At 41.5% G+C, this 18,073-nt stretch overlaps 1 protein-coding gene across 3 annotated transcripts in view; it reads left to right on the forward strand.

Annotated features, from left to right (window-relative positions):
- Positions 1–14,861, forward strand: part of CCT5 (chaperonin containing TCP1 subunit 5) — a 17,654-nt gene extending 2,793 nt beyond the window's left edge. For all 3 annotated transcript variants that reach the window (XM_069958295.1, XM_069958296.1, XM_069958294.1), the window contains exons 2-11: positions 1,660–1,720; positions 4,298–4,462; positions 4,988–5,186; positions 6,466–6,658; positions 6,809–6,958; positions 10,616–10,735; positions 11,326–11,511; positions 12,839–12,976; positions 13,415–13,595; positions 14,600–14,861. In XM_069958295.1, the coding sequence (XP_069814396.1) occupies positions 1,660–1,720; positions 4,298–4,462; positions 4,988–5,186; positions 6,466–6,658; positions 6,809–6,958; positions 10,616–10,735; positions 11,326–11,511; positions 12,839–12,976; positions 13,415–13,595; positions 14,600–14,727 (1,521 nt within the window). In that variant the 3' untranslated portion in view covers positions 14,728–14,861. The remainder of the gene's footprint in view (positions 1–1,659; positions 1,721–4,297; positions 4,463–4,987; positions 5,187–6,465; positions 6,659–6,808; positions 6,959–10,615; positions 10,736–11,325; positions 11,512–12,838; positions 12,977–13,414; positions 13,596–14,599) is intronic.
- The last annotated feature ends 3,212 nt before the right edge of the window (positions 14,862–18,073 follow it).

An 18,073-nucleotide genomic window follows, 5' to 3' on the forward strand; every position in this document is an offset into this window, starting at 1 on the left:
ATTTGCATACCGGGCGCCAGTTATAAAGTTGGATTACACGGGGGAGGCAGGGAGTATATAGAAACATGTATGGAAAGTGTGCTGTGTGCTCTAACAGCACATTTAAAAAGCTATATATGCGTTTTTGAGGTGATTGGTTCCCTTTAAATAAAGATCCTTTTATTACAAAAACGCTGGAAAACAGACAAGGCAAAGAAACCAACAGGATGCCTGCTTAGTTGGTAACCGGCAGCACAAATATATGCATATCTGTGCTGTCAGTTTACCTTTAAAGGGGTACTCAAAATTTATTTTGTTTAAATCAACTGGTGTCATAAAGTTATATACAGATGTACTTATCAACTGCTGTATGTCCTGCAGGAAGTGCTGAATTTTTTTACAGTCAGACACAGTGCTCTCTGCTGCCACCTCTGTCCATGGCAGGAACTGTCCAGAGTGGTAGCGAATCCCCAGTCCCTGTCATGGACAGAGGTGGCAGCAGAGAGCACTGTGTCAGACTGGAAAGAATACACCACTTCCTGCAGGGCTTACAGCAGCTCATAAGAGTGGAGATTTTTAAATAGAAGTATATTACAAATCATTATAGCTTTCTGACATCAATTGATTTGAAAGAAAAAAACCTTTTGCCAGAGTACCCCTTTAAAACGAACATGACCCTGCTAATGTGAACAGTGTCTGAGGGTCAGTTGGTACTTTGATTTCTTTTCTACACATCTCAGGAAATGTTAACTGGTTGGTTTGCAGGTCATTCTGCCTTTTTCTTTATTACCCTACTCCACCCCCCCCTTTCCATAGACTTGTAGGTAGCTCAACGATCAGATGACAAGTTGTGTCCAGTAAAGCCATTGCTAAGCTGATTGACAGTGGATGAGTTAAAGGGAACCTGTCACCCCCCGTACCGGGGTGACAGGCTCCCGACCCCCGTTAGAGACCCCTATACTTACCTCATCCCGCCGGGTCCCGCTTCTGGATTCGGTCGGGTCCCGGAGATCTCAGCCGCTGCAGCCCGGCGCGCGCGCTGAGAGATGAGTCCAACGCTCATAGAGAATGACGGAGCGCTGGACTCTCCTGTCATTCTCTATGGGTGTTGGACTCATCTCTCAGCGCGCGCGCCGGGCTGCAGCGGCTGAGATCTCCGGGACCCGACCGAATCCAGAAGCGGGACCCGGCGGGATGAGGTAAGTATAGGGGTCTCTAACGGGGGGTCGGGAACCTGTCACCCCGGTACGGGGGGTGACAGGTTCCCTTTAAGCTTGAAGGGGGAGAGGAAACATACTGTCACCTGAGTTTTCCTGTGTGCTTTTATGCCTTCATCATTGTTGCACAGTGTCACTAAGGTGGGGCCTAGCACTTGTTGAGCCCCCTTTCTTTGCCTCAGTCCTGTGCTGTTAGCCATGCTCCCCCTGCAAGGGAAAGGGGGCTAAACCTCGCCTTAGTGACACTGTCCTACAATAATAAAAGCACTCTGGAAAACTGGAGTGACAGTATCACTTTAATAACTTTTTTTTTTTTTCTTTTTTGGGTCTAAGGTATATACTTTTCTCATTCATTTGTACTATTGATTTTTGCAGGGTGTTAAAATGACGTCTCCTATTTAATGTATAGTATTTTACAAGCCCTTATAAAAAGGTGGTTCATTGATTTTCTTTTTTATTTCAGTCCCACATTATGGCTGCCAAAGCTGTTGCAAACACTCTTAGGACTTCATTGGGACCTAATGGTAAGAAATTGGTCATACCCTAAAACCTGTCATGTCCTGGGGATTTGAGACAGTCTTCAGCCTTTGCCTCTTTGTGACCTGAATAAGCATTGCAGATGATGATGATGATAGAAAAAGAAACAGAATCTTTTCCACAGATATTTCTCTTCTGTTTTTGTTTTTTGGTTGGGCTTTGTAGGATGCAAACATTGTAGAGCCATCACACTAAAAGCCACAGACACTGCTGGACCTTTAGAGCCAATCTCTGAAGTGACAGTGTTCTCAGCCAATCACTGGCTGTGGCACTGTCCCTTCTTGGCCAGTGATTGGCTGAGCGCCCTGTCACTTCAGAGACCGTCTCTAAAGCTCCTGCAGTGGCTGCGGGTAGAAACTTGGAGAACACCGGGGAGTTTGGACAAGTATGTATAAAGTTTTATTTTTTATTTTTTTTTACACAGTCAGCAGCTGTCGGCCATGCATCACTATTACACGTACACAGTTGGCAACTGATGATTTTTCAGCTTGTTAAATGGTTAGCCAATTATTAGCTCCTCAGCTGATTGTTGTCTTTATTACATGGAGTGATCTGCCAAATCGGCCTGATTCTGCACATTATCGCTCCATGTAATAGGGCTTTAAGCCTCAGCTTTTCATTTCACCAGTAGAAGACCAGATCATAGCAGGGATCAAAGTGGTTTAAAGCAAATGTACCATCAGGTTAGGAATGATGGTCACTTTCAATACCCCTTTGGGTGTGGCTGTTTTTAAAGATCCATTGAATTTTGTTGCAAGGATGGTGATAGGACAGCCAAAAAAAAAAAAATTCTGTGCGTGAACGACCTAAAAGGAAATCTGTCACTAGGTTTATTCCGCCTTAAATGAGGGCAGAATAAACTATTGATAGAAATGTTGGAAAGATCGGTGTATTACTTCCATCATGCTGTTCAGCTGTTCTCCTAATATGCAGGAGAATAGTAGTCTTGCCACACCCCTTCTCCTGCCCTAAAGCTGCTTATTGACAGTTCAAGGACTATACACAGCATGGATAAATAAATGTGGTGGGTGGAGTTTTCTGCTTGTCATGAATAATGCGGACTGCTGGGCTCATGTACATAATGGTAAAGAACTACTTATTGTCCATGTTATTCAGAAATCAGCTGCACAGAACAATGTGAGTGATAAATCTTTCTGTTCAGCTTCTCTGTCACTAGTTTTTGCCACCCTCAGATAGGACAGCAAAAACCTACTGACAGTCTCTTTAACAATAACATCCGCCAATAAATGTCCTAAACATTAATTTGACGGATGCTGCGAACAACAGCCGTTGTTTTGTACATGGTGTGAATTTATGGCCATTGTTTCCATAGGCTTCATTGGAAATCATTGAAGGTTAAAAATAGTTGCCATTATTTGACTAAAAAAGACTTTGGGGGAGACTTATCAAACTGGTGAATAGAATTGTCTTAGTTGCCCCTAGCAACCAATCACTGTTCACCTTTCTTTTTTCAAAGAATCTGTGAGGAATGAAAAGTGGAATCTGATTGGTTGCTAGGGGCAACTGAGACAGCTGTACTTTACACCAGTTTCATAAATTTTCCCCTTTGTATGAACATAGCCTAAAGGGAAGCTGCAAGTCACGCCCCTTTTTCAGGCCCAGTGTCATGGGCTGAGGACCAGTCTCTAAAGTTTCTAAAATTTGAAGAAAAGTTCAGTGCAACACTTTGGATCGAACTCTAGCACAGACACATTAGTACATCTGGGCCAGTGTGCTGTTTGGCATCAAGGTGTCATATTAGGGCATATTAATATGTAAAATGTATTTTGCAGAAAACTTAATGCATTATAAAAAATAAAGGAAAATAAAATATTCAGGTGCCAGATCTGTCGTTAATTTGTGGGGTTGGAGTTTGCGTTCTACAACCATGTATATCTCATCACTGAGAGTGCAAAAGAAGAGCCCGTGGTGCCTCATTGAAGAGTCTCAATGCACAGGACTAGCCAGATATCCCTCCGGGAAGGACCCAGTCAAGGGGCAGCTCCTGTTAGGAAACCACCATATTAAGTGCCCCTATAAGTCAATGTAATGAGAAGGGAAAAACCAAGGCTAGGTAACAATCCACATACAGCTGTTTCGGGGTGTTTCGCCTCATCAGTGTGGAGCAGGATTCTGGCTAGGTGGGAGCAATGCCCAGTAGAGCCATAAGAGAAACAGATCACTGATCTCAGGAAGACCAGCCAAACGACAACACTGCCGGCTGCTAGTGAAAGCGCTCAATGCAGTGAAGTCCTAGGTGCAGTGCCCCCTGGGAAACATGAATATGCAAAAGAAGCCTCATTGAAGAGTCTCAAAACACAGGACTAGCCAGATAGCCCTCCGGGAAGGACCTAGGACTTCACTGCATTGAGCGCTTTCACTAGCAGCCAGCAGTGTTGTTGTTTGGCTGGTCTCCCTGAGATCAGCAATCTGTTTCTCATTACTGAGAAAAAACTCCACATCAAGGGCGTACCCTAAATTACTGAATGGTTTTTGTTTTTTGTTTTTCTTTGTTATGCCATTTAGTAAAACTGTTACTTTAAATCTACTTACTTAAATTTCAGGGCTTGATAAGATGATGGTGGATCAGGATGGCCAAGTCACTGTAACTAATGATGGGGCCACAATCCTTGCTATGATGGATGTTGACCATCAGATTGCTAAATTGATGGTTGAATTGTCTAAATCTCAAGATGATGAAATTGGTGATGGGACGACTGGAGTTGTGGGTAAGATGAATCGCTGATTACATTTTGTGGTTAGGAGAGCATGAACACACATTAGTTCTTTTGAGTAGGTTAACTTCACAGTCAAAACCAGTCACATTTATATGCACACTGATTCATTTTGACAGTGAGTATTGTGTTTGCCAGTTTGAAAGGTTCTCCTGTTAGGCTAGGTGCACATTAGAGATAAGCAAATTTACATTACAAGCAAGGTTCTTCGTATAATGTAAATTCGCTCCTCTCTAATGTGCACTTCTGTTTTTTGTTGTTGTTTTTTTTTTTTTGCCCCACATTCAGATGTGCGTTTAAAATGTGTGTTAAAAAGAAGGGGGCACTTAAAAGTGTGGTAGACCATGCTTTTTCAGTCTTGCTTAAACACAGTATACATCCAGGAAATAGAGAGAACACTGTCACAATGACTACTTGAATGGGAAGAATGTAAATACGTATGTTTGCATCCCTATTGACAAAATAATAACTTTTCACAAGGCAACCACTTTAAGCATGTTCTTACATTTTTCTTTTTAGTTCTTGCTGGAGCATTATTGGAGCAAGCCGAACAATTATTAGATCGTGGTATCCATCCTATCAGAATTGCTGATGGTTATGAACAAGCTGCCAGGATTGCTATTGAGAACCTGGATAAAATCAGTGATAGTTATCCAGTTGATCCGGAAAATGTAGAACCACTTGTCCAAACTGCTATGACCACACTGGGATCAAAGATGTAAGAGTTTAAATGATTTACTTGAAGGGTGGGTTCGCACATAATGTATCCGCAGCAGATTTCATGTTGCGAGTTTGCAGCAAAATCCACTGCGGATCTCTTCGCTGTCAGTGAGATTACATACTCGCAGCGGGATTATCATCCCGCTGCAAGTATGTAAAAGGCAGCCCCTCTTACCCTGGGGGGCCGATCTGCCTATTCCGGAGATGTCACAGAGGTGCAGGGACTAGGCTTCCCATATGTGAATGTGATGATTTCATTCACTGTGTAGTGGCTGTGCAGATTCACTGCAGCAGAGAGTGCTTAGCTACAGTAGTGTGGCACTGCCACAGCACAGTGACTGGAACCAATTGCTTCTTGCCCCATTCATGGCTTAGATGTGGCACAGCAGCTGATTGACGGGGTTCTGTGTCAATCTCTATTGATGACCTGTTCTGAGGATAGACAATCATTTAATTTTGCAAAGAAAATCCCTTGAAGGATGTGGCCACACTGAGATTTGTATCTCTACGATTTGAGATTACTAAGCTACAGTTGCGGCATGTTCGTACAGCTTGTAATCGTGTGCTCTTGACTTGGAAAACTTTAAGCCCCCTGGTTCCTGCTCTAGCCTCCTCTGGTCCTCAGCCCTGATGTCTTCACTGATCTCCTCTGCAGCAAGTCTTCTCCAGAGGTGTAGTGACAGCAGAACTATGGTGAGAGGGGGGGGGGGGGGGGTTGTTGTGCACAGGCAACGGGCAGCACTGTGACATCTGGGAGGAGGGGGAAAGTGGCGTTTAGGGGTGAGGTCTTGGGGGGGGGGGGGGGGGGGGGGTTGTTGTGCACAGGCAACGGGCAGCACTGTGACATCCGGGAGGAGGGGGAAAGTGGCGGTCCCATGCCAGAAATCCGGACGAAAATAGCCAGGATCTTAAAAAATGCTGATCCTGAAAATTCCGGAACGGACACCCTTTAGGATAAATCCTGAAAGTTGTCCATCACTTATGTAAGGCTATGGGTCTGGAAAACCGTCTGGATTTACTGAAAGGAAATTGGCACAGATTTTCCGATGTGTGAACTGGGCCTTATTGTTTTAGTGTCAAACTATGTGCTCTCCCTCTGAAAATCCCAGGTCCCTTTAAATGCAGTGGTAGAAAATAAGTGATGTCACTACTTTCTCAACATTTCTGAGTAGTGTCACTTTACTACTTCCTACTGTACATCAGTTATAAATATGGCTAACTCATGTCATGGGCATGTGAACAAAAATCTTAACTTACCTGTGATTTTTCTGTTCTAGAATTAACCGTTGTCACAGACAGATGGCTGAAATTGCAGTGAATGCTATCCTCACTGTTGCTGATTTGGAGCGTAAAGATGTGGATTTTGAGCTGATTAAAGTTGAAGGGAAAGTTGGAGGAAAACTTGAAGACACAAAACTGATAAAAGGCGTCATTGTGGACAAAGACTTCAGCCACCCACAAATGCCAAAGGTTTGTGACTATACATCTCACAAACCAAGATTTGTAATATTTCAAGAAGTTTTAATGTTCTCCACAGTTTAATCAGTTTTTATTGAGCAGATATTAGCAAGATTTTTTAAGTGTTTCTTTTAAATATATAATAAATGTTTTTTCTTTCAGGAAATTAAAGATGCTAAAATTGCTATTCTCACTTGCCCATTTGAACCACCTAAACCCAAGACTAAGCATAAGCTTGATGTAACATCAGTTGAAGATTATAAAGCACTTCAAAATTATGAAAAGGAAAAGTTCCTTGAGATGGTTAAACAGGTTTGTATGGACATTTCTATATTCCCTTTTAAAATGTATTTCTCTCCCATATTTTCCCTCAGTTGTTCTGATGCTAAGTTCCTTCAACAGGTCAGTGTTGGTGGTGTTTTCACACACACTGGATTTGATGCAGATTGGGACTTGGGAAAAATTGCATTGTGTCTGCAGCAGATCAGTGATGTGAGAGCATAGCCTAAGGCACAATGTCGCCATAGAAAAAATACAAATTTGGTCAGCTCTCCTAGAACACCATTCACACTAGGCAGGAGCACATTGCTATGGCTGAAATTGCAAACACACAAAAATGCAACAGCTCACCGCAATGGCACGATACATACCTAATACAGATATGAAAATAGTTAAAAGCAGCCCCCCAACTGCTAAAAAGAATTCCCACAAAAATGAGGTTCTTGGTTACTGTGTTTCAGATGGGGGGCTGTATCTACTTGGTCGTGCACTCCACCCATCCCACCCAGATGGTGTAATTACCTTTGCCAGTATAAGACAGATCTTGCATGCCCAAAGCATGGGCTTATTACATGCCATGGAGAGGCCATAGTACAGTGTAGGGCTTGCCCCGAGCATGAGGCCACCTTATCGTGGTGGGGGAGTTTACGCTGTTTGCAAATGGTAACCATTATTTTTGTGGGAATTTTTTTAGCAGTTGGGGGGGCTGCTTTTAACTATTTTCATGTCTGTATTGCGGTGAGCTGTTGCATTTTTGTGTGTTTACAATATCGCCATGTTGGATCTGTGATCTCAAATTTTAAAATGCATGTGGTTTTGAGAGAAAAAAAAGCTATAAAATATATTTAATTTTTTTTACTCATAGCACATATTCACACATACAGGATCTGTAGCAGGTTTGAAGTTGCAGATTCAAAGCAAATCTGCAGCTTCATATCTGCTGCGGATCTTATACATGTGAACGCACCCTAAAGGACAATATTATACGGAATTATAAACTGAATTATAATAAAGCCTATGTAACTACCAGTACAGCAATTACTGGAAATGTCATAGGGCTCCATTATAATTCCATCCACTGCTTCTTTAGCATAGAGACGAAGATGACGAGGCAGCGCGCGTCTGCCCCTTCATTCTAACAATTGGCAGGGTTCTCCGCAGCCAGACCCTGATTGAAACAAACCCTCATATGTTGCTATAACATGTCAGAAGTTTGCTTAAATGATAGGTAACCTTTTAGATATGAAAGCTGGGCTGTAATTGGCTGCTATGGACAATACTAGTTTTCCTTTTAGGTAGTTATGTAAATATAGGCTATTGTATTAATATAGTAGGGGGATACATCAAAAACACCTAAATCAGCTGTAGTGCTTAAGATTTGAGAGTCCTCCAATCCTAGATATCTTGTCCCTTCTGTTTAATGTATGTTTCCTAAGTAGTTTAACCCCTTCCTGCATTCCATTGTGCAGTGGGGTTATTTGGTGGGGGCTAAGGAGCTGAGCTGGCTCCATGTGAGTCAGCTGTATATAACAACTAGTGAGTTATAGTAAATTGGGTATTGTTGTAATTGTATCAAGCCACAGAACACGGTTAACATGTCAGTTTTACTTCATGGTCAATGGCCTAAAAAGAAAATACAGCAACATGTGCAGAACTGCATTTGTTTTTAAATTTAACCCCTTTAAGTCTACCTGTCATGAAGATCCGCTACCAGATCAGCAGTGAATTCCATGCTGCCGGTGGAAGTCTCCGAAAAATCGCCATGGTGATGCACACAAGACCATAGTTTGCGCAACCCCTATTGGTTTAGAATAGGGGTCGCAAGCATTATGGACTCATGGAATTCAAAGGTGATCCGTACTATTCAAATCATTATACTGTAGATGTAATCTTGTTTGTTAAAAAAAAATAATTTACAATTGTTCCTGCAAATTGTCCCTTTCACAGTTCTATCCATTAAAATAATTTTTAATAAATAGAAAACAAAAATGGGAAAAAATAGCCTTCTCCTCAAGGAGTTAAAGTAATGTTTGTTTCAGCCTGAGTGACATCTGTTTATCATGACAGCCTGGGGCCTAAAGGAGCCCTGCTGGCTATCCTGTCATATTACCCTAGATATGTCCTAATAGATTCCTGTGCATTGTATACACACAGATAAGTCATGGGCATAAAGCTCTCAGTTCTGCACACTAGAATGGAAAACCTTAAAAGAGAAGTCTGGCCAAAATTATTTTTTGATATGTTATTACTTATGGAAAGTTATACAAATTTCTAATGTACATTAATTATGGGAAATGCACATATAGGGCTATTTGCCTTAATTTAGTAGATCATGGAGTGTTAGAATTCTCTCAAACAGTGACGTCACGACGAACGGTGTAATTCCTATGGAGTGTCCAGCAGGGGGGCACTATATGTAGAAGTCTATGGGACTTTATTGTGTCTATGGATGTCTATGTAAACTAATGTTATGTACAGTGTGCTTTGCTCCCCAAAGTATTGCATAAATGTATTCAATCAGTATATTTGCAGGGCATAGAGCAGGGAGGGAGAGATGTGCCGATGCATCTACCTCCCCCTCCCTCCCTGCTCGATGCTGCCGCCGCCACCTATACGCAGTACTATTTCCCCCCATCATCTGCTCATAGTGTGTACCAGGGCCGATCTCCATCATTGGTACGCCCGCCGATCTGCCGCCCACCGCACTGAGCTATATACACTGAACTACTACTCCCATCACCTGCTCATAGTATGAGCAGGTGATGGGAGTAGTAGCTGGGTTATGCCTATCACTTGCCTGCCGTCGGGCGCAGGGGGAGCCGCTCATCACATTGGAGCGATTATGCCCCCTGCGCTCCCCCTCCTTCTTCCGGGTCCGGCAAGCTTTCCCCTGGCCCGGTGACCAGGAAGCATCGGGAGCCGGTTTGTGAGAGCGGCGGCCAGGCGGGGAGTCAGCCGGGATAGGGGGAAGTTTGCGGACCAGGAGGAGGGGGGAGTGCAGGGGGCATGATCGCTCCTATGTGATGAGCGGCTCCCCCTGTGCCTGGCGGCATCAGGCAAGTGATAGGCATAACTCAGCTACTACTCCCATCACCTGCTCATACACGTTCGTCGTGACATCACTGTTTCTGAGAGAATTCTAACACTCCATGATCTACTAAATTAAGGGAAATAGCCTTATATGTACATTTCCCATAATTAATGTACATTAGAAATTTGTATAACTTTCCATAAGTAATAACATATCAAAAAATAATTTTGGCCGGACTTCTCCCTTAATCTGTGTAGTAAATTGAAGGGTTTTCTAATTTTCTAAATAGAGTTGACCATGATATTGGTCACATGTATTTTTGGCGAATGCCTTACTTAAGGGTACACTCACACCTACCCTACTACCTTCACAAAAATAGACAATGTCATAGCATGTAATCTGTGAGTTTTCTGTGTGAAATCCACAGCAAGTAAAGGCAACTATAAACGTCCCCTAATATTTAAGGGGCTATATATGTGATCATATACTCAATCCGATGAGTGGGATGCATGGAGCAGGTGTGGGCTGAATACAAATCAAAAGGTGCATCTGTTCAGAAAGGCGATAACAATTAACTTCAGAATGCCAGTCACATTTCCTTTTTCTTGTCTAAAATTTTTTATTCTGTATCCATTTTAACCCTTAATTTTTGCTTGCAGATTAAAGATACTGGAGCAAACCTTGCCATATGTCAGTGGGGCTTTGATGATGAAGCAAATCACCTCTTGCTTCAGAATGAGTTGCCTGCTGTCCGTTGGGTCGGAGGACCTGAAATAGAGGTGAGTAATGTGAGATATGAGTACCTTGGTAAAATGGCCATATGCAGTTAAATATGCATGAGAACATGCATGAATCCTACAATAAATTAATGTGACTACACTTTAATCTGTTCTTTCATCTGCTTCATATGCTCTCTTCAGAGCCCCCATGGCAGATTGTTAGGTTTTAGCTGGAAAAAAAAATAGGAAAAACTGCCCTGCAAGTTTCACTGTCTGAGAAGTGAGAACTGCAACATAATCCATTTTAGTTCTGTAGATCTTTGACCTGCATTGTAAGTTCTAATGTGGATTGAGACTGCACAGTTGTGAAGAGCATAAAAAGGATTTATCTTACTGGTTCACAAGTAGTGCATGCTGCAGGTGCCTGTGTCTACCATATCTCCTTTATGCTAGGAATCATATCTTAAATCTAGTTATGAATTTGAAACTTTTCAAGTTACGACTGCAAAAAAAGCTTCATCGTCTTATTTATGAAGTTGATTAGATTTGGAAATATTGTGATACTAAATGAAATACACGTTATTCAGTATTAAGGAATGCCTTATCTAGGGTATAACATAACTTTCCCCTAATGGTTTTTACCTTTGCAGTTAATTGCTATTGCTACTGGAGGCCGTATTGTACCACGTTTCTGTGAGCTTACTCCTGAGAAACTGGGCTTTGCTGGTGTAGTTCGAGAAATTTCTTTTGGAACTACAAAGGATCGAATGTTGGTCATAGAGCAATGTAAAAACTCAAGAGCTGTAACTATTTTCATCAGAGGCGGTAATAAGATGGTAAGTATAGTTATAGCAACAAGCATAGGTAATAGAAATTGGCTACAGACACAAAATATACTAGGAGATAATAAAACCACACGCCTAAACGCTTTGCTTCCTGTAGCAACCAGTGGGGACTCTGCTTTTATTTTACCAGCGCTACCAGAAGATATGAAAGCTCTCATTGGTTTTTATAGCCAATGGTTTTTAATCCCCATCCCTACACCTTAACAGGACTCCCTGCATCATAATTCATTAAGTTCATTATGATGCAGTGAGCTAACATGGCTTTGTCAGTACAATAGCATCCTTGATATTCAGCCAGCTTAGAGACCGTATATCACACACTTTGTCCTACTACTGACGCCTCAACAGCCATGATGTAGTGACACTGGCAAAATAACCAAAATCCCTGATTTTCTATTTCTCGTCTGAACTCAGAACTTTTAGGGTACATCTATGTGCGACCAAAAAGATGCAGAATTTACTTCTGGATTTTTAGTTCGAAAATGTTCTTTCTGTGGTGTGGATTTTCAGAAACTGAAGGGAGAAATAATCAGTCATAGTTTTGTTTTTTTGCTACTGTGTAATACTTTCCATGTTGTAGGGACATGTCAAGTTTTAATCGGTCAGGGGCTTTGGTGTGTTCAGGCCATGGACAATCTCTTCTCTACCTGCTTGCACAGCTAGGATAGTACCATAGACTTACATTGGGAGTCCTTGGGAGAGAACACATTTAGCGTGCATTTCTGGTGGCTTGGGGTCTGAACACTCCAACCCAAATGGTTAAAACTTTTGACTAGAAATGAGCAAATTTACATTAAAAGTTAAGCGCTTTGTTTGCTCGGCACTAGGCCTATACACTGGCTCCCTTCTTTCTCTGTGCCACTCCACCCCAGGTTCCTGGAGAAGCAGGATCTAGTCCTGGGCTACTGGGAGAAGTTTCTCAGGACTGGATCCAGCTTTTCCAGGCACCTGGGGTGGAGTGGCACGAAGTGCTTATGTAAATTCGCTCATTTCTACTTTTGACATGTCTCCCATGATATTTTAAAAGGGGAAAAAAAGTGAACGTTTCCAAAGCAGATGAGATTAAATGAATGCAGCAGGAATTAGGTCTGCACTGTATACTTCTATATACGTCTATACTTTTTAGCTGGCCCTCACCAGTAATACCCACTACACTTATTTTAACTATGTTCTGCTGCTGTATCCAGATAAACACCTAGACGTTAGCTAAATGGGGTGTTGTTTGTTGTTGTTTTTTTTTAACTTTTTTAAATTTAACTTTGTTTCACTAGTGATAAAATAAAGTTGTTGTTTTTTTTTTTTTAATCAATTTGTGTAGATTATTGAAGAAGCCAAACGTTCACTTCATGATGCACTGTGTGTCATTCGCAACTTGGTACGTGACAGTCGAATTGTTTATGGTGGTGGAGCTGCAGAGATATCCTGTGCACTAGCAGTAAGCCAGGCCGCTGACAAGGTAATGAGAAAAATAAACACCTTCTTTGTGGGGTTTTTTCACACAAATGATTAAGGTTACTTAACAAACTTAGAAATAGGCAATAGAATATGTAGCTGCACTCACCATTAGCTGCAAAAACACGATTCTTTATTTATGAATACATGCAAACAGAAGTGCGGACGCACGTGGGCAGACGCTGGCAGGAAGGAGATGGATTGTGTTTTTGCAGCTACATTTTCTATTGTTTATTTTTAGACTTGCACTGTGAACTAGCTAGCACCACTGCAGCGCTGGTATATTCAGATGGTGGTGGTAAAAAGACTGTTCTGTTGTAGTGCTTCTCCTATCTGTATGGTTTCTTACCAAACTTGCCTGTCTTTGAAGATTTATGTAACACTCCTAGTATAAAAATGCCACTCTTACGATTCATATTTTCCACTTCTGTTTCGTCTTTAGTGTCCATCCTTGGAGCAGTATGCAATGCGAGCTTTTGCTGATGCTTTGGAAACTATTCCAATGTCACTTGCAGAGAACAGTGGTATGAACCCCATTCAGACTATGACTGAAGTACGTGCAAAACAGCTGAAAGAAAATAACCCTGCACTTGGCATTGACTGTCTGCATAAGGGCACTAATGGTAAGTAGTTGGTAGCTTATTTTCTAGACAGTCATGAAGTACTGTGCATCATACCATTTCTTTAGAGGTGAGCAAACTTACAGTAAGTTCCGGTTCATGTGATCCAGAACACTGGGTATTTGAACCCCAGTGGCTGGAGGAGTTGGATGCAGTCAGAGGGCCTTCGTCTGCTTCCATCTTTTCCAGGCACTGGGGTTCAAATGCCAAGCCCTCAAGTTAACGTAAATCCGAACTTGCTGTAAGGTCACTCATCTCTACCATTTCTTGGGAAATGGCAGTTGTGCTGGATCTTAAAGCGTAAACGAGAGGGTTTTTTTTGTTTTTGTTTTTTTTATACACATTTGTAGCACATCAGAGTTCAGAACATTGTATGTGAATGGCATTCTACAAAACCCAATCAACTTTTTCAGGAAAAATTTTTTTTATATATATATATATATTAGTGTAACCTGATGCTGCAGGTTTAAAATCCACACCGCTGGTAAAATTGTGCATGTATTCTGTGCAAATTTTTACTGCTGTGTGATAAATTCACTAAAATCTCATTTACTTCCCTGCTACAGTAATATGTTGCAGATTTTTCAGATGTTGCAGATATATATATATATATATATATATATATATATATATATATATATATATATATATATATATATATATATATATATAATTATACCCTGCGCTATTGAAGTCAATAGGGAAGTCAACACTTGCAACAAATCTGCAATAGTATGGATTTTGCTGTGGACCTGTAACTATGGGCTTTGTACCCACAATCCTACCGCATGAGTGGGAATGGAAGGTACCCTTTAACAGAAGTGAAAGGAAGTTCTTTTCTAAGGTCATAATCAGCATCTGGAGTTCCTTAAATCCAGACACTATATATAGTTTCTCAGGGTGCAGCGAGTTTCTACTTCTGATATCATGGCAAGTAAAAATCCTCTACATCTTCTGTGTATCATGTGCTAATAGTGTTTAACCGTTGGTTCGTTTTTCTTTTTCAGACATGAAACAGCAGCATGTCATAGAAACACTGATCGGTAAAAAACAGCAACTTTCTTTAGCAACACAGGTTGTTAAAATGATTTTGAAGATTGATGATATACGCAGACCTGGTGAAATAGAGGAGTAAAATGCTTCTGAAGAAATCTGCTAAAAGGCACTTCCACTTGGCAGTCTCCAGACGTTATTTATTGTTTAACACTTTTTTCACATACTGTATGTTGACTTATATCAAGAAAATAAATGGTCATCCTTGCTACTTTCCTTTTGGTTTTAAAATCTTACCTGTCCACTTGCTAACAATATTCTTCAGTGTCTATTGCATTTATTTTTGCTTGTCATAAGTACATAGCGAAAGATTGTGGTACATTTAAGAACTTTTTTTAAACTTGCGGATGAACAAAAGATTCCTTTTTTAATATTAGAAAAACGTTATTAAAAAGTTATAGATAAAACGAATAGGTGCTCTAGGCTAGACACTAATATGAGATTATTGTAATCTTTAAAACAGAAATGTATTGCTAAAACCAGATAATGAAAGATAACAATGGGAGATCACCAAGGGTATACAAATATTGCAATATAAAAATAATGTACACCTGTCTAAAACATGCATCTAACCATAATAAAAACAAAGAAAGAAAATTTAGAGTCCCAAAAAATTGTAGAAAGGTGAGAAATAAAAAAAAAAATAGAAAAGGAAAAAACCTATAAATAACAAAATAAAGACCTAATGGGGAGTATAGAATCAAAAGATCAATAAATGTTATTGATGGAATAATGGAGTGAAAATGTTAAAGTTAAGAGTGCCGATGTTATATCATAAAATACATAAGAGATTAGCTGTACAGCATTAGTCGTTGGATATATATAAAGCTTCTTTATACTGGTAAGTATCAGTATTCAAGTGATAAAATGATGGCTTTAGAGTATTAGTTTTAGTCTTTTATGTGTCACTCCTTGCCGGCAACATATGATTGCACCGATGAGTCCCGGTAATCTAGTCAATGGATTGCAATTTGTTAGTAGCAGTTAGATACTTTGTATGCGATTGTTGGCATTTTTCTGTTGAGAAAGGTGCCAAGAGGGCACCGAAGCGTGTCAAGCCACTAGCCCTGTTCAGACTCCTAAATGCAAAGATTTTTACTTTGAAATGCTTCACTTCAAATTTGTCGCCAGAATTCCACATGGATCCAGCGTCTCCCCCGGGACACCAGGAATGAAATGTACAAAAATGATGTCAGCTGGCACTCTTTTCTCGAATAACTGGCACCTGGTAAACTGCTCAGGTCTCCCATTGATTTTAATGGGGCTTGTAATTTGATTGAAAAATGCTCAACTCACGTAGAAGCCTAGATAGATAAAAGGATAGACAGATGAATACATGGATAGATATATGGATAGAAAGATGAATAGATTGATGAATCATCTTGCAAGGCCATGTTCTGAATCAAGTTTCCACAATTCTCAACAATTATCACTATGTAATGATCAAATCTGACAGACACAAAGGTGTAGTTAAAAAGAAAGAAGGATAAATAGATGAAAGCAAAGGTGGATATATACATTGATGGGTTGAAAGATATCTAGATACACGTATCATATCGTGTAAAACAATGGCTATCTGCTGTTCTGCAGGTGAAAGTTTGTATTGCTGCTGACATATTCTTACCTCTTCTTTATGCTATATTTCCTTCCTACTCTGAAACCCCTTCTATAAGTTTTTTTTTTTTTAATTTAATTTGTAAATCTTAACATAGATTTATATGGAAGGTCCTTGTTCTGGATCCCCAGGGGTGGCCCCACTCACTTGTGCAGCGCTGACAGGAAGCTGAAGCTACAGAGAGAGGCGGCGTCTCACTGTCTGTGCCGGAACTGAGAGGAGAGAGAGCGGGGTCTGCAGAGCAGCAGCATATTTTCCTGGGGTTAATCAGTGGTGATGGGGCTCATGAATGTCTGCAATAACTTTTGCTTTTGGGCTGCAGCAGGGTGCAGGGCAGCACTCTCTGCTTCTCCCATACAAGCTATGCACAGTCTGTGCAGGCAGCAGTATAGACAGCACAATGCTATTGCTGCTTCTGTCTCTGTGCCTGTAGGAACTATGTGTGGATCGCCCATGTAAAGCAGTGGAGCTATAGACTCCAATAAGAGGCCCCCTGCCACATCCATCAACCCCTGGAGTACAAGTCCTTCCATTACATGGTACTGTGCACCGAGCACACAGGACAGGTAGAGCAGATAATTTAGCTGCTGGTAGGGGCAGAGGACTCACACTGCTACCACACACTGAAGCTGCACTTACTGTACATGTTACTGTGACAGTAGAATAGATCCTGGCCTGATCTGCTCTGTCAGGAAACCACACACAGTGCATGCTGGCAGCTCATCCTCTCATCTGACTGCAGCAGGGACCTGTAGTTACCTCAGAAGTTTCTCAGTACATGTCCTATCATCACTGGTGATGTACTACCTGCAAGCTGATCCCCTCCCCACTATTCACGTACATAAAGCCTATCTATCTATCTGTCCCATATCAATCTCTTTCATGTTTTATCTATCTCTCCCCCCCCCCTACTCGCACATACACAAAACCTGCTGGTGATGATATGACTATACTGTACTGTACACCTGCAGTGCACCTAAAGAGGGAGCCAAGATTTGGAGGATGGCCCAGGGCCAATGGACTACTCCACCACTGGGGTTCATGCTAAAGGGGAGGGCAAATGCTGTATGGGACTGCATATGAGGGGGTCAATACTGTATGCGGCTGCACAGACAGAAGGGGTTAATATTGTATGCCGTATAGTATTAATGTCCTCCCTCTCTATAGTATTAACCTCCTGTGTGCAGTCCCATATAGTATATGGAGCTACACAGGGCAGCTAATACTATTGAGCAGGCTGCACAAAGGGGGCTAATACTATAGATGAGCATATCTACATTAGGAAGGAAGCAAATCGCGTCATCCCTATCTGTATTCTGCTCATCAGGCTACAGGCTTTTAAATCTGCTCCGTTCCCTGCCACTCTTGGATACAGTCCTGGAAAACTGAGAAAAGTTTCCCAGCACTGGATCCATGCTGGTAAGTGGTTTGTGTTATGAAGGATTGGCACAACATAGGCACTTTCTTCCAAAATCCGCATTAGGGATGGTCCGAACCTGGCGAGGTTCAGGTTTGTACGAACCCGGACTCTCGGCAATGATTCCCAGCCATAGGCTGTATCCCAGTTTTCCAGGCGGTCCTCCCGCTGTATCCACCCTCTCCACAGAGGTTTAAGACAGCGGGAATCATTGATGAGAGTCCAGGTTCGTGCGAACCCGAACCTCGGCAGGTTCGGACCATCCCTAATCAGCATCACACTGGTAGTGTGTGGTATTAAAACCTGTCTCAATTCACTTCAGTGGAAGTTAGATTCAATACCACACTTAGCCTGAGGGCAGGGGTGGTGCTGTTTCTGGAAGAGAACAGCCAAGAT

Source organism: Dendropsophus ebraccatus, chromosome 2, assembly GCF_027789765.1.
Source record: "Dendropsophus ebraccatus isolate aDenEbr1 chromosome 2, aDenEbr1.pat, whole genome shotgun sequence".
NCBI lineage: Eukaryota > Metazoa > Chordata > Amphibia > Anura > Hylidae > Dendropsophus > Dendropsophus ebraccatus.